The sequence below is a fragment of the Nycticebus coucang genome, chromosome X (assembly GCF_027406575.1).
Source record: "Nycticebus coucang isolate mNycCou1 chromosome X, mNycCou1.pri, whole genome shotgun sequence".
NCBI classification, from domain to species: domain Eukaryota; kingdom Metazoa; phylum Chordata; class Mammalia; order Primates; family Lorisidae; genus Nycticebus; species Nycticebus coucang.
Window position 1 is genome coordinate 186,608,205 of NC_069804.1, and position 27,260 is coordinate 186,635,464.

The 27,260-nt window shown below is 38.7% G+C and overlaps 1 protein-coding gene across 1 annotated transcript in view; it reads left to right on the top strand.

The window, feature by feature from the left end:
- VBP1 (VHL binding protein 1) overlaps positions 1 to 25,430 on the top strand; it is an 85,717-nt gene extending 60,287 nt beyond the window's left edge. The window contains exons 5-6 of the mRNA XM_053580422.1: positions 20,430 to 20,568; positions 24,382 to 25,430. Of these exons, the coding sequence (XP_053436397.1) occupies positions 20,430 to 20,568; positions 24,382 to 24,452 (210 nt within the window). The 3' untranslated portion in view covers positions 24,453 to 25,430. The remainder of the gene's footprint in view (positions 1 to 20,429; positions 20,569 to 24,381) is intronic.
- The last annotated feature ends 1,830 nt before the right edge of the window (positions 25,431 to 27,260 follow it).

Here is a 27,260-nt window from a genome sequence, read left to right on the forward strand (position 1 = left end):
AAGTGTCTATGTCTCTATTTTTGTGCCAGTACCATGCTGTCTTGACCACTATGGCTTTGTAGTACAGACTAAAGTCTGGTATGCTGATGCCCCCAGCTTTATTTTTATTACTAAGAACTGCCTTTGCTATACGGGGTTTTTTCCAGTTCCATACAAAATGCAGAATCATTTTCTCCAAATCTTGAAAGTACTATGTTGGTATTTTGATAGGAATGGCATTGAATAGGTAGATTGCTTTGGGAAGTATAGACATTTTAACAATGTTGATTCTTCCCGTCCATGAGCATGGTATGTTCTTCCATTTGTTAATATCCTATGCTATTTCCTTTCTGAGGATTTCATAATTTTCTTTATAGAGGTCCTTCATCTCCTTCGTTAGGTATATTCCTAGGTATTTCATTTTCTTTGAGACTATGGTGAAGGGAGTTGTGTCCTTAATTAGCTTCTCGTCTTGACTGTTATTGGTGTATACAAAGGCTACTGACTTGTAGACATTGATTTTATATCCTGAAATATTACTGTATTTTTTGATGACTTCTAGGAGTCTTGTGGTTGAGTGTTTGGGGTTCTCTAAGTATAAGATCATGTCGTCAGCAAAGAGGGAGAGTTTGACCTCCTCTGCTCCCATTTGGATTCCCTTTATTTCCTTGTCTTGCCTAATTGTATTGGCTAGAACTTGCAGCACTATGTTGAATAGTAAAGGTGACAGAGGACAACCTTGTCTGGTTCCAGTTCTAAGAGGAAAAGCTTTTAGTTTTACTCCATTCAGTAAAATATGAGCTGTGGGTTTGTCATAGATAGCTTCAATCAGTTTTAGAAATGTGCCACCTATGCCTGTAGTCTTCAGTGTTCTAATTAGAAAAGGCTGCTGGATTTTATCAAATGCTTTTTCTGCATCTATTGAGAGGATCATGTGATCTTTATTTTTGCCTCTGTTAATATGGTGGATAACGTTTATGGACTTGCGTATGTTATACCAGCCTTGCATCCCTGGGATGAAGCCTACTTCATCATGATGAATGACTTTTTTGATGATAAGCTATAATCTATTGGCTAGGATTTTGTTGAGAATTTTTGCATCTATGTTCATGAGCGAGATTGGTCTGAAATTCTCCTTTTTGTTTGGGTCTTTTCCTGGTTTTGGTATCAGGGTGATGTTTGCTTCATAGAATGTGTTGGGGAGGATTCCTTCTTCCTCAATTTTTTTAAATAATTTCTGCAGTACAGAAATGAGCTCTTCCTTGAAGGTTTGATAGAATTCTGGTGCGAAGCCATCTGGACCAGGGCATTTTTTGGTTGGAATATTTTTTATTTTTTCTTTGATCTCAGTGCTTGAAATTGGTCTGTTCAGGAGCTCTAGTTCTTCCTGGCTAAGTCTAGGGAGAGGGTGTGATTCCAAATATTGATCCATTTCTTTCACATTGTCAAATTTCTGGGCATAGAGTTTCTGGTATTATTCAGAGATGATCTCTTGTATGTGTGTGGGATCAGTTGTTATTTCCCCTTTATCATTTCTGATTGAGGTTACTAGAGATTTTACTTTTCTATTTCTCGTTAGTCTGGCCAATGGTTTATCTATTTTATTTATTTTTTCAAAAACCAACTCCTTGTTTCATTAATTTTCTGAATGATTCTTTTGTTTTCAATTTCATTGATCTCTGATTTGCTTTTGGATATTTCTTTTCTTCTACTGGGTTTAGCCTTAAATTGTTCTTCTTTTTCCAATTCCATAAGATGGCTTGTGAGTTTGTTGATGCATTCTCTTTCTGTTTTTTGAATGTGGGCATGCGTAGCGATAAATTTTCCTCTCCAAACGGCTTTTGCTGTATCCCATAGGTTTTTTTTTTTTATTTTAATTGTATTTTGTTATTTAATTATGGCTGTGTACATTAATGCGATCATGGGGCACAATACACTGGTTTTATATACCATTTGACATATTTTCATCACACTGGTTAACATAGCCTTCCTGGTATTTTCTTACTTACTGTGTTAAGACATTTATATTCTAAATTTACTAAGTTTCACATGTACCCTTGTAAGGTGCACCGTAGATGTAATCCCACCAATTACCCTCCCTCTGCCCATCATCCCCCCTCCCTCCCCTCATTGTCCCCCTTCCCCATATTTATTTCCTATGAAAGAAATTGTCCCCCTTCCCCATATTCATATTTCATATGAAAGCCATAAATTAGTTTCTTAGTAGGGCTGAGTGCACTGGATACATTTTCTTCCATTTTTGAGATACTTGACTAAGAAAAGTATGTTCCAGCTCCATCCATGTGAGCATGAACGAGGTAAAGTTTCCATCTTTCTTTAAGGCTGCATAATATTATTTGGTGTACATATACTACAGTTTATTAATCCATTCATGGATCGATGGGCACTGGGCTTTTTCCATGACTTAGCAATTATGAATTGGGCTGCAATAAACATTCTGACACAAATATCTTTGTTATAATGTGATCTTTGGTCTTCGGGGTGTATACCTAGTAGAGGAATTATAGGATTGAAAGGCAGATCTATTTTTCGGTCTCTTGAGTGTTCTCCAAACATCTTTCCAAAAGGAATGTATTAATTTGCATTCCCACCAGCAGTGTAGAAGTGTTCCCTTTTCTTTTCCTTTCTTTTTTTTTTTTTTTTTTTTGTAGAGACAGAGTCTCACTTCATGGCCCTCAGTAGAGTGCCATATCATCACACTGCTCACAGCAACCTCCAACTCCTGGGCTTAAGCGATTCTCTTGTCTCAGCCTCCTGAGTAGCTGGGACTACAGGTGCCCGCCACAACACCCAGCTATAAGGGTTCCCTTTCCTCCACATCTACGTCAACATCTCTGGTCTTCGGATTTTGTGATACAGGCTAATCTTACTGGACTTAGATGATATCTCCAAGTAGTTTTGATTTGCATTTCTCTGATGATTAACGATGATGAGCATTTTTTCATATGTCTGTAGGCCGTGCGCCTGTCTTCTTCAGAGAAGTTTCTCTTCAAGCTCCTTGCCCTTCCTCCCGAACAGCTGGGACTACAGGCACCCGCCACAACGCCCAGCTATTTTTTTGTTGCAGTTTGGCCAGGGCTTGGTTTGAACCCACCACCCTCGGTATATGGGGCCAGCGCCCTAGTCACTGAGCCACAGGTGCCGCCCTTCCTGCTTTTTTTTTTGATATGAGGAATGTCTTGGCTATTCTAGTTTTTTTCCTATTCCATATAAATTGAAGTATTATTTCTTCAAGATCTCTAAAGTATGAGAGTGCAGCTTTAATAGGGATTGTATTAAAATTTTATATTGCTTTGGATAATATGGACATTTTAACAATGTTGATTCTTCCCAGCCATGAGCGTGGTATGTTTTTCCATTTGTTAATATTTTCAGCTATTTCTTTTCTTAGAGTTTTATAGTTCTCTTCATAGAGATCTTTCATGTCCTTTGTTAGATAAACTCCCATATATTTCATCTTCTTTGGCACTACTGTGAATGGAATAGAGTCCTTTACTGTTTTTTCAACTTGACTATTGTTGGTATATATAAATGCTACCGATTTATGAATGTTGATTTTGTAACCTGAGATGCTGCTATATTCCTCGATCACTTCTAAGAGTTTTGTAGAGAATCCCTGGTGTTTTCCAAATATACAATCATATCATCTGCAAAGAGCGAAAGTTTGATCTCTTCTGACCCTATATGGATACCATTCATCGCCTTTTTTCCCCTAATTGCGGTGGCTAAACCTTCCATTACAATGTTAAAGAGCAGTGGAGACAATGGGCAACCTTGTCTGGTTCCTGATCTGAGTGGAAAGGATTTCAATTTAACTCCATTCAATACGATATTGGCTATGGGTTTGCTGTAGATGGCCTCTGTCAGTTTAAGAAATGTCCCTTCTATACCAATTTCCTTAAGTGTTCTGATCATGAAGGGATGCTGGATATTATCAAAAGCTTTTTCTTCATCAGTTGAGAGAATCATATGGTCTTTGTTTTTTAATTTGTTTATGTGCTGAATTATATTTATAGAATTATGTATATTGATCCAGCCTTGACATCTGGGGAAAACCGATTTGGTCATCATGTATAATTTGTTTGATGTGTTGCTGGATTTTGTTTTTTAGGATCTTATTGAATATTTTTGCATCAATATTCATTACTGATATTGGTCTATAATTTTCTTTTCTTGTTGGGTCTTTTTCTGGTTTGGGAGATCAGGGTAATGTTTGCTTCATAGAACATGTTGGGTAGTCTTCCTTCTTTTTCTATATTTTGGATCAGGTTGAGTAATATACGTACTTGTTCCTCTTTAAAGGTTTGGTAGAATTCTGACGTGAAGCCATCTGGTCCCAGGCTTTTCTTTTTAGGGAGATTTTGTATGTTGGATGCTATTTCAGAACTGATATAGGCCTGTTCAACATTTCCACTTGATTCTGGATAAGTCTTGGAAGGTGACATGCTTCCACGTATTGGTCAGTTTCCTTCAGATTTTCATATTTCTGAGAGTAAAGTTTCTTGTAATATTAAGTATTTTTTGAAATTCTGAGGAGACTGTTGTTATTTTGTCTTTGTCGTTACTGATTGATGAGATTAGAGATTTTACTCCTTTTTTCCTGATTAGGTTGGCCAAAGATTTATCTATATTATTGACCTTTTCAAAAAGCCAGGTTTTCGATTTATTGATCTGTTATATAATTCTTTTGTTTTCGATTTCATTTAATTCTGCTCTAATTTTGGTTATTTCTTTTATTCTACTGCATTTGGGGTTGGAATGTTCTTCCTTTTCCATTTGCTTGAGATGTCCCATTAAGTTGTTAACGTCTTCTCTTTCCGTTCTCTTGAGGAAGGCTTGCAGTGCTATAAATTTCCCTCTTAGGACTGCATTTGCAGTATCCCCGAGATTCTGATAATTCGTGTCTTCATTGTCATTTTGTTCCAAAAATTTGGCAATTTCCTTCTTAATCGTGTCTACAACCAAGCTATCATTCAGCATAGGGCTGTTTAACTTGCATGTTTTTGTATGTGTATGCAGATTCCTGTTGTTACTGAGTTCAACTTTTATTCTATGGTGGTCCGAGAAGATACAAGGAATAATTTCTGTTTCTTTAAATTTAGTGAGGTTAGACTTGTGACCTAAGATGTGATCAGTTTTGGAGTATGTTCCGTGGGCTGATGAAAAGTATCTGTATTCACTTTTGTTGGTATGAAATGTTCTGTAGATGTCTGTTAAATCCAAACGTTGGATGGTTAGGTTTAAATCTAAAGTTTCTGTGCTCAGCTTCTTATTGGAGGATCTATCCAACACTGCCATAGGAGTGCTGAAATCTCCAACTATTATGGAGCTGGAGGATATCAAGTTGCTCATGTCTGTTAGAGTTTCTCTTATAAATTGAGGCGCATTATGGTTGGGTGCATAAATATTAATAATTGAAATCTCATCATATTGAGTATTACCCTTAACAAATATGAAGTGACCATTCTTATCCTTCCTTACTTTTGTTGGTTTAAAGCCTATTGTGTCTGCAAATAGAAGTGCAACACCTGCTTTTTTCTGATTACCATTCACCTGAAATATGGACAACCATCCTTTCACCCTGAGTCTGTATTTATCTTTTAAGGTAAGATGTGATTCTTGTATGCAGCAAATATCTGGCCTGAGTTTTTGTATCCAGTCAGCCAACCTGTGCCTCTTTAGAGGACAGTTTAAGCCGTTCACATTATTGGAGAATATTGATAAGTCTGGTAAAATTTTTGTGTATTGAGTTTTTCGAAAATCCAATGGACATTTTTAATCCTATCGCCGCTGTGGAAGTTGGAGTTTGATCAAAAGTTTCTAAGTAAGTTTACTTTTGTTGTAGAGGATTGGGCTGGTCATTATGGAGGATAGGTCTGAGAATATCCTGAAGAACTGTTTTGGTATGGCGAATTTCTTCAACATGTGAATGTTTCGTTAAAGTATTTAATTTCTCCATCATAAATGAAACTCAGTTTAGCTGGATACAGGATCTGGGGTTATTTTGTTTTAGGAGTTTAAAAGTCGATGACCACCCTCTTCTGGCTTTATGAGTTTCAGCACAGAGATCTGCAGTCATTCTAATATTCTTCCCTTTGTAGGTAATGTTTTTCTTATGTCCTGCTGCTTTCGGAATTTTCTCCTTCATATTCACTTCAGTGAAGGTAATTATGATGTGCCTGGGGGATGTCGTATTCAGGTTGAGTCATGCTGGGGTTCTGAAAATGTCTGCTATCTGAATTTCAGAATCTCTTGGCATGTCTGGAAAATTCTCTTTCATAATTTCATGGAAAGGGGGCCCTTTGCCTTGCGAAGCCACTTCTTTGCTTTCGAGGATTCCAATGAGCCTTCTTTGAATTATCCTAGTGCTCTCTGAGAAGAATGATCTGTTTTTGCTCTCCATTTCTCTTTCTCTTTGAGAGTTTTGGAGCATTCAAAAGCTTTGTCTTCAATGTCAGAAATCCTTTCTTCTGCTTGCTCCACTGTTACTGAGGGATTCTACTGTATTTTTTATATCTTTGAGGACTGCAAATTCTTGCTTCAATGTGTCAAAATGTTTGGTCGTTTTGTGTTTAAATTTGTTGAATTCTTCTGACAACTTTTGAATTTCTCCTCGAATTTCTAATTCCAACCTTTGAATTGCTCCTAGAATTTCTAATTCCAAATTTTCCTCCATTGTATTAAGGTTGTTTGCAATCCAAATTCTGAATTTGATTTTTGACAGCTTGGCCATCTGTTCATGAACGGGATCTTCAGTTACATCTGCCATGTCTTTCCTTGGAGGATTGAGCTACTCTTGTTATTCATGTTACCAGAATTTTTCTGCTGATTCCACCCCATGATTATTTTACACCATTTGACTTTTCCCCTGGAGCTTTGCTGCGGACCTGTACAGTGCTACTGCCTGAGAAACTGGGGACCTGTTTGGTATGGTGGGGCTCAGTGGCTCTGTCTTGTTTTCAGCTGTTTTCTATCCAACCCTAGTGAAACAGTTACTCTGGGTTGAAGTCTCAGCTGTGGAGAAATACCAGCAGGTAAGTCACTCCGCCCCCCACAGGCAACAATTTGAAGAGGAAAATCAAACCTTCCTACAACTACACCCCCAGGGCACCACTTGGATATTCCTCGGGCGATTGGCTCAGTTCAAGAGGTCCAAATCAATTGTCTCAGTCAGCACCTGTCTCAGGTGGGAGAGTTTAAAAGGTCTCTGGCAACTAGATCGCAGGGGTCTGCTGACAACTCAATTATGACTTCCTCCCATGCTCCATGAGGTCAAAAGGACCCACCCAGCAAATAGATTAGTCTGGGAAGGTTGATGCCTCCTTCCCCACCTTGCACCTCTGTCACACCTAGTCACTGATAACCTTGCAGGGCTGTGACCCAGTTGCCTCCAATGAGCAGATACCGCAGGGGTTTGCACCTGCCTGAATCGAAAGGAATTCTGTGTCTCCTCCGCCAGCCCACTGCTTTCTGCCTCTATCTGGCAGGGGGGAATTGAGGCCTGACAACCTTGTGAGCTTGATGGAGGCTAGGGTGTTCACTCAGTTATAGCCCCTCCCCTGATTGATGTTACTGACAGAACAGAACAACTTTGCGGAATTTGTTTCTGTCCCAGCTTAATTCACCTGCAGAAGAGAAGCTGTGTTGAGTTTACAGAACCTGCACCTCAGGCCGTCTTTGCAGCTGCAGGTTTGTATTCGGAGCACGGTTACCTGTCAGTTCTAGCCTCCTGCCCTCGTTTGTCTAGGCTGATGATCCCCTGAGGGCTGGGTGCATCTTAGGCTCAGTAAAGCAGTCCTCTAGTTCAGCCCTTCCCTGGGATTCAGCTGACACTGCACGAGTGTTTTCTAGTCTTGGCGCTCCACCCAGGCCAGTACCACGTAAGGCAAATACTTTACTCACGGGGCCTGCTTTTCTGTCCCAGATCTGTTCCACCAGTGGTTGCCACCTGAGAAGATGCCCAGCCTCCTCTGGTTGCCCAGAGAGCCGAGGGATATAACTCCGAATATCCAGGGGTGAGCCCTATTGTTGCCAAAAACAGCTGCTGTTGTGCCCCTTGGGGCACTGTTGCTCTGGCGTGGTTCCTTCTCAGCCGACCATCCTCTCCTCATTCCGCTGCCGCAGAATCAGCACTGACCAGCAGCTGTCCAGGCCCTGTCCCCACCCGTCGAGAAATCACCCAGGAATCTGGACTCCTGGGGGACAGGCCTCCAGACTTCAGAGTGAGAGTGGAGGGGAGTGCTGGGAGCTCAGAATTGCAGGTAGAGAATATATATAGTTTTACACAGTTGTATGCCTGGCAGAAGAACGCCATGGCACTCTCGTAGGGAAAGTAGGTCCAGTTTTTAGAGGGTCTCTCCTGTGGAGTATAATGGGAGGCCTTTTGAACTCTGCTCATTTGTTTATGGGGTACTCTGAGCCGTTCTCATGGGGGAGGGGACTCCCGTCTGCTTGGTCATTGATTTTTGTATCCTTTGTTTGTATCCTTGGGGTCACAGCTCGTCTCAGTAGGGTTGATGTGCATTCTTCAACCTTCTCTCTTCTAATCCGCCCCTCGTTACTTGCTAAATTTCCCCATAGGTTTTGTAACTTGTGTCTTCATTGTTGTTATGCTCAAGGACATTAATGATTTCCTGGTTTATTTCTTCCTGCACCCATCTGTTTCCAGAATCTGGGAGCATTTAAATTGGGTGCATAAATATTTAGAATTGAAACGTCTTCTTGTTGTATTTTTCCCTTGACCAATGTAAAGTGACCATCTTTGTCTTTTTTGACTTTAGTTGCTTTCAGTCCACATGTATCTGAAAATAAGTTTGAAACTCCTCTTTTCTTCTGTATTCCATTCGCCTCTAAAATTGCCTCCCAACCCTTGACTCGGAGTTTTAATTTGTCTTTTGAAGCCAGGTGTCTTTCTTGCAGACAGCAAATGGATGGTTGTGTTTTTTTAATCTAGTTAGCCAATCTATGCCTCTTCAGTGGGATATTCAAGCCATTAACATTTATTGAGATAATTGATAAGTGTGGTAGTATTCTATTCATCTTATTTTGTGAGAGTCCATTGCTTAGTTTTATCTTTTGCATCAGTGTGGAAGTTAGGTTCTGTCCTTTAAATTCTGAGTTCTTACTTTGCTGCTGATCCATTGTGATGGTCAGTGTGTAGAACAGGTTGAAGTATTTCCTGTAGAGCTGGTCTTGTGGTGAATTTCCTCAATGTTTGTATATCAGTAAATGATTTGATTTCTCTATCAATTTTAAAGCTTAGCTTAGCAGGATATAAAATTCTGATTAAAGGTAGATGACCGTTGTCTTCTTGCTTGCAAAGTTTCATTAGACAAGTCTTCAGTCACCCTAATGGATTTGCCCCTTTAGGCCAACTGGTGCTTACTCCTGGAACCTTGAAGAATCTTTTCTTTTGTCTTGACTTTGGACAGGTTCATCACAATGTGTCTTGGAGAAGCTCGGATATAGTTGAGGTGAACTGGGGTCCGATATCCCTCTGAAAGGAGTGTGTCAGAATCTTTGGTGATATTTGGGAAATTTTCATTTATAATATTCCCTAGTATGGATTCCATTCCTGTGGGGCATTCTTCTTCCCCTTCTGGGATTCCTATAACTTATATGTTGGAACGCTTCAAAAAGTCCCATAATCGTGTCAGTGAACTTTCTGCTTTCTCTCTCTTCTTTTGTGCCTCTTTAACTATCTGATTTATCTCAATAACTTTGCCCTCTACCTACGAAATTCTTTCTTCTGCATGGTCTAACCTGTTGCTGATACTTTCTATTGCATCTTTAAGGTCCCTAACTGCTTCGGTTCCTTCAGCTCTGGTATATCTTTCTATATTCTTCATATCATTCATCTCTTATTTGATTCTGTTTTTGGATTTCCTTTTGGTTATTTTCCACTTTATCAGCAGTTTCCTTCATTGTTATCATCATGTGTATTCTAAATTCCCTTTCTGACATTCCTAACATTTCTTTATAGGTGGTTTCCTCTGCAGTAGCTACCTCACGGTCCCTTGGAGAGGTTGCTCTGGACTGGTTCTTCATGTTGCCAGGAGTTTTGTGCTGATTCTTCCTCATGAGTGATTTCTTTTATCTGTTCCTTGCCCTAATTTTCCTTTCACTTCCTCTTGCTGTTTAAGTTGCTGTGCCTGTGGACTAGGGTTTTGATGAGTCCTTTTGGTACAGGACCAGAAGGATGAGAAGGTTGACAAGCAAGAAGGGATAAAAGTACGAGAAAGAAAGGGTGGGAGAGAGAGAGACAGAGAGAGAGGAAGAGAAGCAGGAAGGAAGGAAGGGATGAAGGGAGGAATGGAGGAAGGGAGGAAGTTAAAGGAGAGAGGGTGGTTAAAAGGGAATATTGACAAAATAAGAGAGGCACAGAAAGAGGGAGACAGAGAAATATAGGTGTACAGTAGGGTACTTTGACACAACCTTAAAAAAACTCCAATCTCTAGGTTTGCCGGGTTGGGTGGGTCCCTTGAGGTCAGAAGCTCTTTGCTAGCCTGATTAGACACAGTACCCCACCTCCACTAAGTAGAGAGGAAAGACAAAAATGCTATAAATGAAACTAAAGCAAGCAGAAATCTTTATGGGATAAAATTGGGTGAAAAACCAAATAATAGGAGTAGAAACACTAGCAAAAATGAAGTTCTAATTATTGAAAAAAGCAGCAATGGGAAATTGCATTTAAAGTAGAAAAATGGAGAAAGATAAGAATGAAAAAAAAAGAAAAGAAAAATCTATAGGGAAAAGGTTGAAATTAAAAAACAAAACAACAACAAATAAAAAACAAAAAAAGTAGTATGTATATCTTGTTGAATATTGTCTGGGAACAGGTGATCTTCTGGGGTATGAGATTTTAATTGCAATGCTGATACAACTCGAGGCCTCTGCTGATTTCTCAAACCCCACAGGGTGGAGACCCTAAATCTCTTTTCAGCCCTGTTAAAAGGCACTTTAAACTTCTAAACTTGGCTAAGCAGAAGCTTTCCCAGAAAAGTGCTTGTTGCTGGGATCACTGATGAAGTGGCTGTCCACTTACCCACTGTGCCAAAACTGGTCTCAATCTGCCCCTGAGGGTTAAGGCTGTAAGGTGGCTCAGTCCCCAATTTTAGGCTGCTCAGTCACTAAATGACTAGCTCCCGCCTGATCCTTGCTCTGCAACCCTGAGGGTGGAGCTTGCCAGGGCAGTTCTCTCACAATGGCTCCCTGTGGCCCACAGCTGAACACTTTTAGCTCCGTCTGGCTCAGCGGCTCAGTCTGGGGCCCTAGACAATGCCCAGAGTTCTCTGCACTCCTGCCCAAGCTCTCCCCAAGACAGTTCAACTGAGTGCCAAGTCCCAAAACACCAAAACAGCTCACAGATAATGCCTTTCCAGTTTGCAGTCTCAGTGCTGCTGTACTTATAGCTGCCGGCGGGATTAGACCGATCAAACATAGGCAACCACTTGTGTCAGGTTTCCACTGCTTTTGTCCTCCTCTTGGGGTCCAGAAGTCTCTCGCTGACTCCCTGTATCCTCCAAGGGATGATTATATGCAGATCCCACCGGCCAGATATGCCTGGAGTCTTGTCTCCCCAGACTCACGGTGCTCAGTTGCAAGGAAGCTGGTACTTGGCCGCCATCTTTCTCTCAAAATTCCACTGGCTGTCTTTTGCTCACCTGCCCAGCTCTGTAAACCTTCCTCAAAAGCACGTGGAGTGACCTGCTGCTGCTGAGGTCCAAGCACCAACCAGCAGCCAGCTCGGCCCGTACGTCTCAGAAGCTCGTGCAAGCCGCTTCCTTCCAGGCTACTAGAGGCCCTAGCTACTACGGCGGCACCTGTTTTCATGTTTCTTATTATATGAGCTCTGTTATATTAAATTTTTGCATGTATAAACTTACCCACAGAGATATATTTTGTATGCTTTTTTGAAATGGAATTTTTGTGTCCAAGAATATGCATATTTCACATTTTGATAGTCTTAAATTGCATTCCAAAAAGGACTGTACTAATTTTATATCTTCTTCAACAGTATATAAAAATATCATTTTATTGACAGGCTCTGCCACATTTTTAAATTATTGTTGGTTTCATAGGTGAAAATGGTATTTTACTATAGTGTTGTGTTTAACAACATGCTGTGTATATTTTCTTTTCTATTTTCCTTTTAATTATGTCATCGGCCCATTTTTCTGTTGGAGTCTTTGTTTCTTTGTTGATATTTAGGTATTAGACTTTATATGTTATGGATTTGGGATGTGGAATCTTGTTACATATCACAAATACTTTTTCTGATCTGTTACTTTCTTTGGTTTATGGTACCTCTTGTGGAGAACTTTTAAATTTTTTATGTAATCAACTTTGTCAGATATTATTTTATTTATCTTAAAATGCAGTCCTTTCACCAAATCTGCAAACGTTTTCTTTTTCCTAGTATTTTTATGCTTAGAAATATTTTAAATGTATTTGTTAAAGATAACATGAAAAGAATGGATATCCCAATGGCCAATAAACATCTGAAAAGTTATTCAACTTTATTAATAAACAGAATTGCCAATTAAAAGCTTAATGTGATCTTACTGTTCATCCATCAGGATGGTAGGGCAGCACTAAGTGATGGTAGGGCATGATGGAACAGTAAAAACTCTGATTTCCTCAATCAGAGGTTTAAATGGATATAGCTACTGGGGAAACTTTGACAGTATCTATTAAAGCAGACCATATATATTTCATACATCACAGCAGTCTATGCCTGTCCCTATCTTTTTCTACCTGTTGCTATATATAACAGAAATGTCTATAAAATATTTGCCACAGTACTTGTAGTTGCCCAAACCTGGAAACAACCTAAATGTCCATCACAGTTTAATGGATGACTGAATCATGGTGTGTTCAGATAGTGAACTACTGTATACTATGGAGGAAGAATGACTGCAGCTACATACCAACAACACAAAGGTTATTCTCAAAACCACAAGTTTGAGAGAAAGAAACTTTTAATTTTCTGTTGCTGCATAACAAATTATCACAAATTTAGAGGCTTAATGCAAAATCCATTTATTACCTCCTAGCTGCTAGTCAGAAGTTCAGAGGGGCTTAACTGGGTCTTCATCTCAGGGTCTCGTAAGACCAAAATTTAAGTATCATTAGAGTGGTGGTCCTTCCAGCAGCTTTGGGGGAAGAATTAGTTTCTAGCCTCATTCATGATGTTGGCAGAATCCTGTTCCATGTGATTGAAGTCTCTGTTTCCTTACCTCATGTCAGCCAGGAGTCATTCACACCTTCTAGAGACTACCCACAACCCTTGACTTGTTGCCCTTTTTATCTTCAAAGCTACCAATGGTGTGACTCATCTTTCTTACAGCTCAAGTCTTTCCAGCTTCACCCTCTGCCACCAGCCAGGGATGTTCCTTCTTTTAAAGGGCTTGTGTATCTAGATTAGGTCTACCCAGGGTAATCTCTGTAAATTAAGGTTAACTTTGAAAAGTTATAGGTTCCAGGGGTTAGGGTAGGACAGCTTGGGCTTGGAGCCATAATTCTGCCTACTACAGAAGTCAGTCACAAAATAGCATATAGTGTGTGATTCTATCTAAAATAAAGTTCAAATACAGACAAAACTATGGCAATAGAAGTCAGATGGATGTTACTGTTGGGGTTAGGGTGCTGGTAGTAATTTGAAGGGTATACAAGGAAGCTTCTGTGGTGTTATTGGTGATGATCTGTTCTTTAGTCTGGATCTGGCTCCATGGGTGTGTTAAGTTTATGAATATACATCAAGCTTTTCTATATGCATATAATGTTAAGTATAAACAAAAAATCAGAAAACTACATTAAATAAATTTCAAGTTAATGAATCTGTTATCAGAGGTTTGTTACAACCAAAGAAACAGAACTAGTAGGATATAGCTACCCTACATAGACTTGTGTACAGAGGTGCAAGTGGGTGTGTGTATGTATGTGTAAAATATAAATTCATACTCTTAACGCTTACCTGGTGTTATTCAGGAGAACAGTTTTTACTTCACTTGCTTCTCTGTTTTTTTCTTTCTTCCATACCAAGAGTTCTGGTTCTCAAAAGTACCAAAGTTGATAGAAGTAGACTAGGCAACACACAATTGCTTTATTCCTTATTACAGACAAAGTGTTCTTAAATAACACTACCCAACATGGTTAACACTGACATTTTTGCGGGTACTCTTCCTGTCCTTTCCTATTCCCCATAAAAACTGTGCCCTTGTTGTTGGAGCACAGAGCTTATATGTACTATGTTACTGTTTCTCTCTTTTGTCTCCATTTATCTGTGTTCTTCATGTAAATATGTGCATTGCTGTCTTCATGTTGATGTCCACTGGTCATTTTGGTCATTTATACTTATTTGTTTGATACTCATCCTCTAGTAGATTCCTTTAGGGTTTATGAGAATAATAATATTCCCTGAGTTACTACATGTTGTTGAAAACTTCTCTGTAGCCTTTATACTTGAATTTTTTTTTTTTTTGGATATAAAATCCTTAACTCACACTTCATTTCTTTGAGCATTTTTTATGTTGCTCTGTTTTCTTTTGCTATAAAGCATCACTGTCAGAAAGTCTGATCACAGACTGATTTTCTTTCCTTTATAAGTGATTTGTTCTTTTTGCCTGGGTGCTTAAAGGACTTTTGGATCAATTTCCCCAGGTATACAGTGTACCTTTTCATTTTGTATGTGTGTGTATGTGCGTGCATGTGAACATGTGTATGTGACATTTCATGAACATTTTGTTGAAATGAAATGTTTTTCACTTCACTTTTTTCTTCTGCCTTGCTTTGGTTTTCTTTTTGGGGAGTTCTTATATTTGTGTTCAGTCATTTTTTCAGACAGAGTCTCACTCTGTTGTCCCAGGCCAGAGTGTGGTAGCATCACAGCAACCTCAAACTTCTGGGCTTAAGTAATCCTCTTGCCTCAACTGCCCAAGTAGCTAGGGCTACAAGTGCCCAACACAAAGCCTGGCTAATTTTTCTATTTTTAGTAGAGGCGGGGTCTCGTTCCTGCACAGGCTGGTCTCGAACTCCTGAGCTGAAGCAATGTACCCGCCTTTGCCTCCCAAAGTGCTGGGATTACAGGCATGATCCACCTTGCCTGGCTATGTTCAGTCTTTTCTTTATGTTTGATGTTTGCCACTTTCAATTTAATCCATTTTCTATCTTTATTTCTTTTTATATTTAAAAAATTATCTCATCTTTTATATTTTTATGGTATTATTCGTTGTAATTCTCTCTTTTCCTTCCAGTTTAGTCATCATTTCTGAAATAAATTTTTCTTTTATTTCTCATTTTTCATGAATTCTGTCCCTTTATTTCTGAGTTTTCTAATTCTGATTAATGCTTGTTTTTTCATATCTTGTATCATTTTCATAATGTTAACTTGTTTTTAAACTTCATATGATTTTCATCTATTTTGTGGTCAAGTCTTTGTTTCACTTATGTTTCTGTGAAGATATTATTCTGTTCTTTATTCTCTATTCATCTTTGCATTGGATTTTGCTTATTTCTATTATCATTTTAATGGAAAATTAGCTCTCCTGAACTTTTACAGGGGAAGAATGATCCTAGAACCTTTTTGGTTGTTTGTGTAAAATGGTAACACAGGAGGTTGGACAATTAAGTTGATAAACTCATCCTAGAAAAAGTACTACGTACAGCATTGCTGAATATCACTATGGTCATCAGATGGCCAAGGGGAGAACTTTGAAGGTGACTGTAAGTGATACTCAGCAATTAAGGTATATGAAATGTTTTCTAGGATGAGTTCATGAACTTAATTTTCCAACATTGTATAGCAGCTAGAATCCCTGGCTCTGTTCACACTGCCACTGTCCCTCATCCCCCACTTTTTATTACCGTTGTCCCTGTCCTGTTATCTTATTGTCCTTGTCCCTACTTGGGTTCTGTTCCAAGCATATTCTCTTTAGTGGAAGGCCCTATGGCATAAGGAAGTTGTAAGGCTAGTTGTGGGTTTTTAGTACCTAAATTTCTCCAGCCCTGGAGACCTTACCCCCATGTCCACCTACTCTGGGAACATGCAAGCCCTTCTCCTTTTTTAGCTGCTATCCTCCAGTTGCCTTGCTGTTCTTTTACATAAGTACTCCTTGGTTGTTTTGGAGTTCTCATATCTGCTGGATGCCTCCTTGCTTTCCTGTGCTTATTCCCATACAAATAGTCATGTCATACATGTCTTCACTTCTTCATATTATAGTGTTTGTGGACATACCTAGTTAGGTTTTTGTAGATGATGTCTGGTATTCTGGGTTTGCTATTCTAACTTTTTCTTTTTAATGTCTTTATTAAGATAAAGTTTACATACCATAAAATTCATCATTTTAAAGTATACAGTTCAGTGGTTTTTACTATATTCACAGAGTTTTACACCTATCACCTCTATCTAGGTCCAGAACATTTTCTTCACCCCATTGACATTTACTCCCCATTTCTCCTTCTATCTACCCAGCCCCTGGCAACCACAAATTTACTTTTTTTTAATGGATTTAATTATGTTGGACGTTTCGCATGAATGGAGTCATACTGAGAGGTTTAGGGATAGAGTCCTGCCAGGGTCCACAAGAAGGTAAGGAGGCCAGTCCAAGGATGAAGGATAGGCTTTATTTTAAAGGAGCAGAATGGAGTCTGACCAGAAGTCACCTTAGCTTATATAGTTTCAAGGGACTTTTATTAGTGTAGTTGGGATGTGACATGAGAGGTGAGAGAAGTCATCTTTCCTACAGAGGGAAAGATGCTGTGTCCAAGACTGATTTTCGAATTACTACCTCGCACAAAAGGTATTAATCTTGCACAAAGGCCTTATCTCTATTGCCAGCCAGGACTGGTAGGAGATATTACGCTTCCCAGGAACATCAACCCTAAAGCATTTCAGGAAGGTGGGGAGGGGGTTGCTGTGATCATGTCGTTTGGTCTCTTTCACTACCTGTCCTCCCAAGATGGTTATACTCTTGTAAGGGTCATGAGAATTTATAAGTATGGGAAGGGGATTTCTGTTATCATGCAATTTGGTTTCTGGCCTGCTTTTTTTCTCTGCTTGTCTCACAAATAGCTATACTTTTGTCAGAGTTCTGAGGATTTCTTCCCCACACATACAACTTATAGTCATTTGTGCTCTGGCTTCTATTACTGAGCATAATGTTTTAAAGGTTCATCCACATCATAGCATGTATCAGAGCTTTACTCATTTATTGATGAATGATACTCCATTGTATGAATACACCACATTTTGTTTAAATGTTTGTCATTTGATGGGCATTTATTTGGGTTGTTTCTATGTTTGGCTATTGTGAAGATGCTGCAGTGAGTGTTTACGAGGTTTTGTGTTGATGTATATATTTTCAGTTCTCTTGGTTATATGTCATTCAGGTTTTTAATGTTTCTTTGTGTAGGTTTTTTAAGAGACTTGAGATTTAACAACTGCTGCTCCCACTATCCTAATAACCTCTGATTTTGCTTGGTTTAATTTTAATTTAGAGCTGTAATTAATATGTAAATCATTTTAAACAATGTTAAAGGAAGCTTTGATTTCCCTCTCTCCAATGGATCCCAGTACCTTTTGTTCAGTTCTGTCGGCAGATTAAGTTTCCTTCTCACCTGGATCTTTTCTGTGTTCTCTTGTGTTCCTTTGTTCTGTTTGTCTGTTTCTGTTCAATGTAATAATGACCAGAGGAGCTACTTATGCACGGAGGTAGCAGGGGTTTTCAGGCCAGGTAACAACAAGTTCAGAGGCCCTCAGAGCAGAACTTAGCTTGAAAAGGCAGAAAGAAAGCCTGGCCAGGGTAGTTTGGTTCTGCAATGGAGAGTAACAGTGATAGATGGTACCAGGGGCAAACGCTAGTGATGTTAGCTGTGGTAAGTAGTTGACTTACAATAATCCATATGTAGCTGGATAAACCATTTTCAAATTAGTTCTTTTTCTTTGGGGGAACATAGTTTCATTTGTTATGTTTTTGTTAGTGTTTTTTAAATACATTTTTTACTAGGTAATACATTTATAGGGTTGGTAATTCAAATGGTATAAAAGAACGTTCTGTGAAAAGTCTGCCTCCCTCACTAGCCTGGTGTACTCTTAAGCAATTAGTAGTTCATTTCTTGGTATCCTTCCAGAGACATTTTACACATATATAGACACATAAGAATATATCCCCCCAGCTTTTTACACGAATGGTGACATACTATGCATACTGTTCTGCCTTTTGCTGCTTTCACTTCACAGTGTGTAGTGAAGATCTTTGTTTTTATTTTTCATTCATCCATAACAGCTCATTGTGTGGATATGCCATGATATGCTTAACTTGTCCTTTATTGATGGACATTTGGGTTCTGGTTTTTGTTGTTGCAGATAGCAGTGCATCTAGTCCATATAGATTCTGCACAAATGTTGTGACTGCATATTATGTGGAATTGCCTACTTAAAATGGCTGATTTTCATGTATATTGCCAAGGTATTCTTTATAGGACCACTATTCACTGCCAGCATTCTAATGCCTATGTTCTTACCTTCATGGGGCAATGATGGGCTTCAAATTTTTAAATTTATGTCTGTATGAAAGTAAATAATGTTTTTTCACGTTATTTTCAATTAGTGTTTAATTATATGACTAAGGTTGAGCATCTTTTTTATGTTCGTGAGTTATTTGTATTTACTATGAACTCCACTAATATATTTTACTTATTTTTCCATTAGCTCTTGGCTTAAAGTAGTCTTATTGCAACTGAAAGGAGACTTTAGCCTAGGTCACCAAGGAAGAAAGGAATTTTTTTTCTGAGACAGAGTATCACTCTGTTTCCCAGGCTAGAGTGCCGTGGCATCACAGCCTCAAACTCTTGTGGACTCAGCAATCCTTGTGCCTCAGCCTCCGGAGTAGCCGGGACTACAGGTGCCCACCACAGCGCCCAGCTAGTTTTTTATATTTTTAGTAGAGACAGGGTCTTGCTTTTGCTCAGGCTGGTCTCAAACTCCTAAACTCAAGCAATCTACCCACCTCAGGCTCCTAGAGTAGCTAGGCTTGAGCCACAGCACCAGGCCTAAAGAAAAGAGTTCTTTAATATGAAAGGTATCTCCTTAGGAGACTGGGAGAAGCTGCCTCTAGTGATCTTCCTTCCAGTACCCTTGTATAATTAACAAGGGGTTACTTGCCTTGGAGGCGGGCTGTGGGGGATGGTGAGGAGTTTGGCCTAGGAGTCTCCGGAATCTCAACTTCTTTGTTTTACAGAAAACCCACCATTTCTGGGAAACAACTCAAAACTTCCAATACTTAGTTAAGGGAGAGGATTTTAAAAAATATATAGGAGTCATTGAAATGTGTTCATGGATATGGTTACAAAAGATTTGTGGAGCTCTCTATATTAGGGAAAGTTAGTCCTTTGCCAGTGATATAAGTTACATATATTTTTCAGGTTCATTGTCTTTTGACTTTGTATAATTATGGTTTCTGGGTTTTATGTCTAAAGAAGCTTTCCTTATTCTAGAGTTAGAAAATAATTTATCTATGACTTGGCCTAGTCCTTTGATGCTATCATTATTTCCATGTAAGTCCATGCTCCTTATGTGAGGTATGAGGTGGCCTCCAGCTATACCTCTTATCAGAGAGATCCCTGTTGGTCTCAGCCACATTTGTCCTCAAGTGCTGAAGCATTGTGAGCCAAGGGAAAGTGCAACCTAGGAGGCTGACCTCTAGTATTTGAGCCACAAGCGAGATAGTTGTGCCATTTACTGAACTGGGGAAGAATAGGGCGAGAGTCTAGTTTGTAGGATGACTTAGAGTTGTGTTTTAGGCATGTCAATCTTGAACTGTCAGGTGGAGAGCCTGAGAAGGCAGTGTTTCAGAAGTGGGTCAGCTAAGGTGAAAAACTTGGTGTAGGATATTTGAATGAATGATGAATTTTTTTTTTTACATGAATGAGGTGTTTTTAAAATACATTCTACTTTTTACTTATAAAAAGTAACCAAAATGTAGAAAATTTCTGGAAAAGAAAGCATATGAAACAATACTATTTGACCCTAGAGAATGAGATTGAAAGTCTGGGATTGGAGAACCACATACTTTTCATTGAATGTTTTCTTAACTATAAAGACGATAACTCTAGCCTCATCACGTTTGAGGATTAAATGATATAATGTATATCAACATATTCTCTAACCAAGGGGTCAGCAAACTTTCTGTAAAAGGTCAAATGGCAAATACTTTTGACTTTGCGGATCACATGGTCTCTGTCCCAACTACTCAGCTCTGCCACTTGTCATGAAAGCACAACAGTGTTGAGAATAGGTGGGTTCTGATAAAACTTTAATTCACAACAAAAGATAGTAAGCTGGATTTGGTAGCAGTGTAGTTTGCCAGTATTTGCTCTAATCTGAAGCACTGTGTAAATGTTGAGTAATTGTCATTACTTTCTCTCTTCAGGCTAATGTAATGCTTGAATATGATATTGATGAAGCTCGGGCATTATTGGAAAAGAATTTATCGACTGCCACAAAGAATCTTGATTCTCTTGAGGAAGACCTTGACTTTCTTCGAGATCAATTTACTACTACAGAAGTCAATATCCTTTCTTTAAAAAAGTTAGGGGGAAAGAAAGTAAAAAACATTTTTAAAAGCATTCTTGCAGGGCATGATGGCTCATGCCTGTAATCCCAGAACTCTGGGAGGCCAAGGCAGGTGGATTGCCTGAGCTCATGGGTTTGAGACCAGCCTGAGCAAAAGCAAGACCCCCATCTCTAAAAAAACAGTTGGGTGTTGTGGTGGGCACCTGTAGTCCCAGCTACTCGGGAAGCTAAGGCAAGAGAATTGCTTGAGCTCAAGAATATGAGGTTGCTGTGAGCTATGACACCACGGCACTACCCAGGGCAAAAAAAATGATACTCTGTCTCAAAGAAAAAAAAAAACCCAAAACATTCTTGCATTGCTTTACTGGAAAGAATGTTACTTATTCTCAGGCTAATGTGAGATTGTAATTTTTATAAGATAATAAATAATGTATTTGGAACTAATACTTAAATAAGTTTACAGATAATGAATTTAAAATGTGAAGATGTAGGGCGCCAGCCACATACACCTATGCTGGTGGGTTCGAACCCAGCCCAGGTCTGCTAAACAACAAAGACAACTGCAACCCAAAAAATAAAAAAGATAGCTAGGCGTTGTGGCGGGTGCCTGTAGTCCCAGCTACTTGGGAGGCTGAGGCAAGAGAATCACTTCAGCCCAAGAGTTTGAGGTTGCTGTGAGCTGTGATGCCATAACACTCTACCAAGGGTGACAGAGTGAGACTGTCTCAAAAAAAAAAAATAAAAAAGCGAAGATGTAGAAACAGTAAATTCACATTGGTAAATGAGCATTTTTTTCCAAATACCCAAGACACTGTTGATGGACAAGAATCCAACTCTGTAGGCTTGGTGCCTGTAGCTCAAGCAGCTAAGGTGCCAGCCACATACACCAGAGCTGGTGGGTTCAAACCCAGCCTTGGCCTGCCAAACAACAATGCTGGCTACAACCAAAAAATAGCCAGGTGTTGTGGTGTGCGCCTGTAGTCCCAGGTACTTGGAAGGCTGAAGCAAGAGAATTGCTTAAGCCCAGGAGTTGGAGATTGCTGTGAGCTGTGATGCCACAGCACTCAACCCAGGGTGACAGCTTGAGGCTCTGTCTCAAAAAAAAAAAAAATCCAACTCTGTAAAATAATTTAAAGAAGTTAATTCTGGCCGCACTCATAGCTCAGTGGGTAGGGCCCCGGCCACATACCCTGAGGCTGGTGGGTTAGATCCTGGCCCAGGCCAGCTAAAACAACAATGGCAATAAAAAAAATAGCTGTGCATTGTGGCAGATGCCTGTAGTCCCAGCTACTTGGGAGACTGAGGCAAGAGAATTGCTTAAGCCCAAGAGTTTGAGGTTGCTGTGAGCTGTGACACCACAGCACTCTACCCAGGGCAATAGTTTGAGACTCTGTCTCACAAAAAAAAAAATAAATAAATAAAATAAAGAAGTTAATTCTAAGACAGATGTGTGTGACTATGGCCCAGAGCCATGCCCAAGAAGCCTTGAGCAAGTGGTCTTACTGTAGTTATGTTATAGTTTGGTTTTATACATTTCAGGAAGACAGGGAATTACACATCAAGTCATAAATCAATATTTGGAAGGCACACATTGGTTTGGCCCCCAAAAGCAGAACATTTCAAAGTGAGGGATTACAGGTTATAAGTCAGTTTAAAGATTCTTTAATTTGTAATTGGTTGAAGAAATGAAGCTTTGTCTAAAAGCTTGGAATATTTTAAATAAAAACAAGAATGTCTGTTAATCAGAGACTAGCCAGACATACTAAAACTCAAACTCAAGTGATCTGTTAAGTAAATCGAGGGCCTGCAGGTGTGGTTTAAGCTTTGCCTTGCATGGACTTAGCCCTGTTAATGATTTAATATCTTATTGTTACAAAGAATAACTTCAGAAGGGACAGGGCATAATTAGACATGTCTGACCTCCTGTCTCTTCATCTTTAGGGTCAGCAACTCAGCTTTAAGGTGTTTCTGGGGTTCCATTGGCCAAGAGGGGGCTCATTCAGTTGGCTGGGGAGGCTTAAGATTTTATTTTAGTTCACAATATCTTTATAGCTAATTTAAAAGTAATTTCACAAGCATTTATTAAGGTTCTCCTTTGTTACTGCAAGTATGCTAAGCCATATGGGACATGGAAATTAATGACAATAAAATAAGACTGCCAAAGTCTTTCACTGTTAGAATTGCACATGTGAAACAGCTACATGATAATTTCATAGCAACAAGGCAATTTAAAATTTGAGAAAGATAGATGTTAGTTCAAAGAACCTTTGAGAAAATAAAACATAGGCTGTTTTTAAAGGCAGTGTATGATTTACATCAGAAAAGAGAAGAGGTAGGGGTGGGGTATTCTGGTCTAGGGGGAGGGCAGGCACGTTGAAACTAAGTTCTTTGCCTTTCTTCCCTGTCTGTTCCTCCTAGTTCCTGTCACAGTCACCCAAGAAAAAAATCTGGAAGTCATCCTTCATACTTCTGTTTTCCTCACTACCAAGAGTGAACCAATCACCAGGTTCTTGTCAAATTTCCCTGTTCAATCTTTACCCATTGCTGTTAGTCTTGTTCTAGGCCTCCAGAACCTGTACTCCGTAGTTTTTCAGTCTCTTCTCCTTCCAGCTGTCCCTCACACTATCTCTAGCATGAATTCACTGAGTCACACATCTTATTTTTATTACTTGGGTTATGATATGTCAATAGTTCCTTGTTGCATGTAAAGTATGTATACATGTACTCTTGTGATGTATCCCTAGCCAGTCTCACCTCATGCTTCTTATTCTTCCTATTCCAGCTCTTCCTTAGTGTACCCCAGGTTCCAAATAACTCCAAGCCCTTATTTTCACCTCCCAAATGTGCCACACCCTTGGCCTTTCCACTTTGTTTCCCCTACCTGGAATGATTTCCCCTTATTTACCTGGGTGCTCCTTTTTACCCTTCATGTCGTATTACAAGTACCAAAACATTTCCTATGCTAAACTATAAGCTCTTCATGTAGTATGTGGCAAATGCTGAGTGCTTTGGTGAGGGAAGACAGGCCCGTTCAGGGCCTAGTGCAGGGATCTGCTAATATAAAAAGAGACTTCATCCAGCTGTGAGATGGAATGCCTAGGAGGGCTGGTACCTGTGAAAGGAAAAGATATTAAATGTGAGAAATAAAACAAGATCTGATGACTTTAGATAGTTACAGTAGCCCAAGAAAGGAAATCATCTAAGATGAGTCCTACAAGCTTAGAGAAATGCCATTTGTTATCGGTAGTGCTGGAAAAGGTAGGAAGGTGTGCAGACATTTGGGGGAGTTAGGGCATTGATCTCCAATACACTGACTATTCTACTGGAGTCTAAGCTCCTTGAGGGAAAAAACTTCAACTATCGTATTTAGGACTTTGTACCCTGCCTAGTCAGAAATACAGTAGATGCTTACTAAACCGATTGAATGCCTTATATGAAAGGGAGAGTAAGAGATAAAATTATTGATGATTGTACTAATTTAAATATTATATAGCAGAATATGTGTTGAGTGATCTTTGAAATTTAATGGATGAAGAACTGTCTTTGAAAAGTTTGAGTATATCTAGCACATATTTGCTAAATATAATACTATAGTTGACTAGATATGCTAAACAGTTGTTGATTTGAGGCCTTCACTTGGTTTTGGTAGAGTTTAATTCCACTATTTAATTAGAAATTGACTTCATAGCAAGATGTCTTACAACACTAGCTATTACCAGTATTTATATATGTGTGATTTCTGTGTTTTTGATTCATTGTGTATGTTATCATTAGAATTGCATTTGCATTTTCTTTGACAATTCTTGCAGATATGGCCAGGGTTTATAATTGGGATGTAAAAAGAAGAAACAAAGATGATTCTACCAAGAACAAAGCATAATGCTGGAATTAAAAATTTGGTTCAGTTTTCAAGACATGTTATTTTAAATACCTTGTTTATCCCTATTTACATAAATTTGATGTTTTAACAGCAAGAATTATGATTAAAAGTTAAAAATAGATAAACACCATTTTATTTATTTATAAAAGCAAAACAAATTTCAAATATTTTATGGAATTAGCAGTATTTTTTCCCCACATTTCCCACCAAAGTTGATGCTGCTTTTTATCATTATTTTTGTCTGTCATAAGAAAACACTTAGCTGAAATGGCCGAAAACTGTGAGGTATACTGTAGAAGTGTATGCTGGACACTAGCACAGTTTACGTTTTCTTTTGCTTTATTGGCTGATATTCTCCCTTGTTATGGTTAAACATTTTAGAGATAGGGAAAACACAATTTGAGTATTTGTAAATTTGTCTGTCTATGGTACATGTGATACTTAATGGCCCTCTATTGCAATTGTCTTCTGTAAATGGGGTTTCATGAATTACTGCTTAACTAATAACTATCTATGATGAGATTCAAGAATTCTCAGGAAATGGAAATTTTGCCTTCCTACATAGTAAGAGGGCTATTGAGACAATACTTTTTTTTAACCTAAAGTAAGTACACAGTGTCTTTGCAATGTCAACATAAGGAAGATGTTGGCCAACGTGAAGTAACATTACCCATTCGGAACTCTTGACAAGATGAATTTGTATTTATTAACAGTTCTCTAAAGCATCTTGACGAGGAATATTAAAATAAATGTAAATCTACCTTATTTGAAGAGTTGTGAGCTTTTTTATTCATGATTGAAACCTCATGGGCATAGTAAAAGAAATCCCTATAGAAAGACATTTGTACAGTAGCTAGTACTGGGTAATACAAATTCTGCTAAAAACACAAATATATTGTTCCATTTCCATGTAATGAAAAGTATACGTGTACAACAGTGTTTTGTACTTGTATTTCATCATATTAAAACAATGTTAAAACTGGCACAGCACTTTTTTCTTTTTATTATTATTAAATCATAGCTGTGTACATTAATGCGATCGTGGGGCAAAATACACTGGTTTTATTGACTGTTTGACACATTTTCATCACACTGGTTAACATAGCCTTCCTGGCATTTTCTTAGTTATTGTGTTAAGACATTTATATTCTACATTTACTGAGTTTCACATGTACCCTTGTAAGATGCACCGCAGGTGTAATCCCACCAATCACTCTCCCCCTTCCCCCTATTCTTAGGTTATAACTGGGTTATTATAGCTTTCATGTGATAGCCATAAATTAGTTTCATAGTAGGGCTGAGTACATTGGATACTTTTTCTTCCATTATTGAGCTACTTTACTGAGAAGACTATGTTCCAGCTCCATCCATGTAAACATGAAAGCGGTAAATTCTCCATCTTTCTTTAAGGCTGCATAATATTCCATGGTGTACATATACCACAATTTATTAATCCATTCGTGGATCGATGGGCACTTGGGCTTTTTCCGTGATTTAGCAATTATGAATTGGGCTGCAATAAACATTCTGGTACAAATATCTTTGTTATAATATTTTTGGTTTTTTGTGTATATACCTAGTAGAGGAATTATAGGATTCAATGGCAGATCTATTTTTAGATCTCTAAGTGTTCTCCAGACATCTTTCCAAAAGGAATGTATTAATTTGCATTCCCACCAGCAGTGTAGAAGTGTTCCCTTTTCTCCACATCCATGCCAACATCTCTGGTCTTGGGATTTTGTGATATGGGCTAATCTTACTGGAGTTAGATGATATCTCAAAGTAGTTTTGATTTGCATTTCTCTGATGATTAAAGATGATGAGAATTTTTTCATATGTCTGTAGGCCACGCGCCTGTCTTCTTCAGAGAAGTTTCTCTTCAAGTCCCTTGCCTAGCCTGTGATGGGATCACTTGTTCTTTTCTTGCTTATACGTTTGAGTTCTCTGTGGATTCTGGTTATTAAACCTTTGTCGGAGACATAACCTGCAAATATCTCTCCCATTCTGAGGGCTGTCTGCTTGCTTTACTTACTGTGTTCTTGGCTGTGCAGAAGCTTTTTAGTTTGATCGGGTCCCGGTAGTGTATTTTTGAAGCTGCTTCAATTGCCCGGGGGTCCTCCTCATAAAATACTTGCCCAGACTGATTTCTTCAAGGGTTTTCCCTGCACTCTCTTCTAGTATTTTTATAGTTTTATGTCTTAAGTTTAAATATTTAATCGAGTGAGAGTCTATCTGAATTAATGGTGAAAGGTGTGGGTCCAGTTTCAGTCTTGTACAGGCTATCAGCCAGTTCACCAAGCACCATTTGTTAAATAGGGAATATTTTCCCCACTGAATGTTTTTAATTGGCTGTCAAAGATCAAATAACGGTAAGTAGCTGGATTCATCTCTTGGTTCTCTATTCTGTTCCAGACATCTACTTCTCTGTTTTTGTGCCAATACCATGCTGTTTTGATCACTATTGATTTATAGTATAGTCTGAGGTCTGGTAGCGTGATTCCTCCTGCTTTGTTTTTATTTCTGAGTAATGTCTTGGCTATTCGAGGTTTTTTATGATTCCATATAAAATGAAGTATTATTTTTTCAAGATCTTTAAAGTATGACAGTGGAGCTTTAATAGGGATTGCATTAAAATTGTATATTGCTTTGGGTAGTATGGAAATTTTAACAATGTTGATTCTTCCCAGCCATGAGCATGGTATGTTTTTCCATTTGTTAACATTTTCAGCTATTTCTTTTCTTAGACTTTCATAGTTCTCTTTATAGAGATCTTTCACATCCTTTGTTAGATAAACTCCCAAATATTTC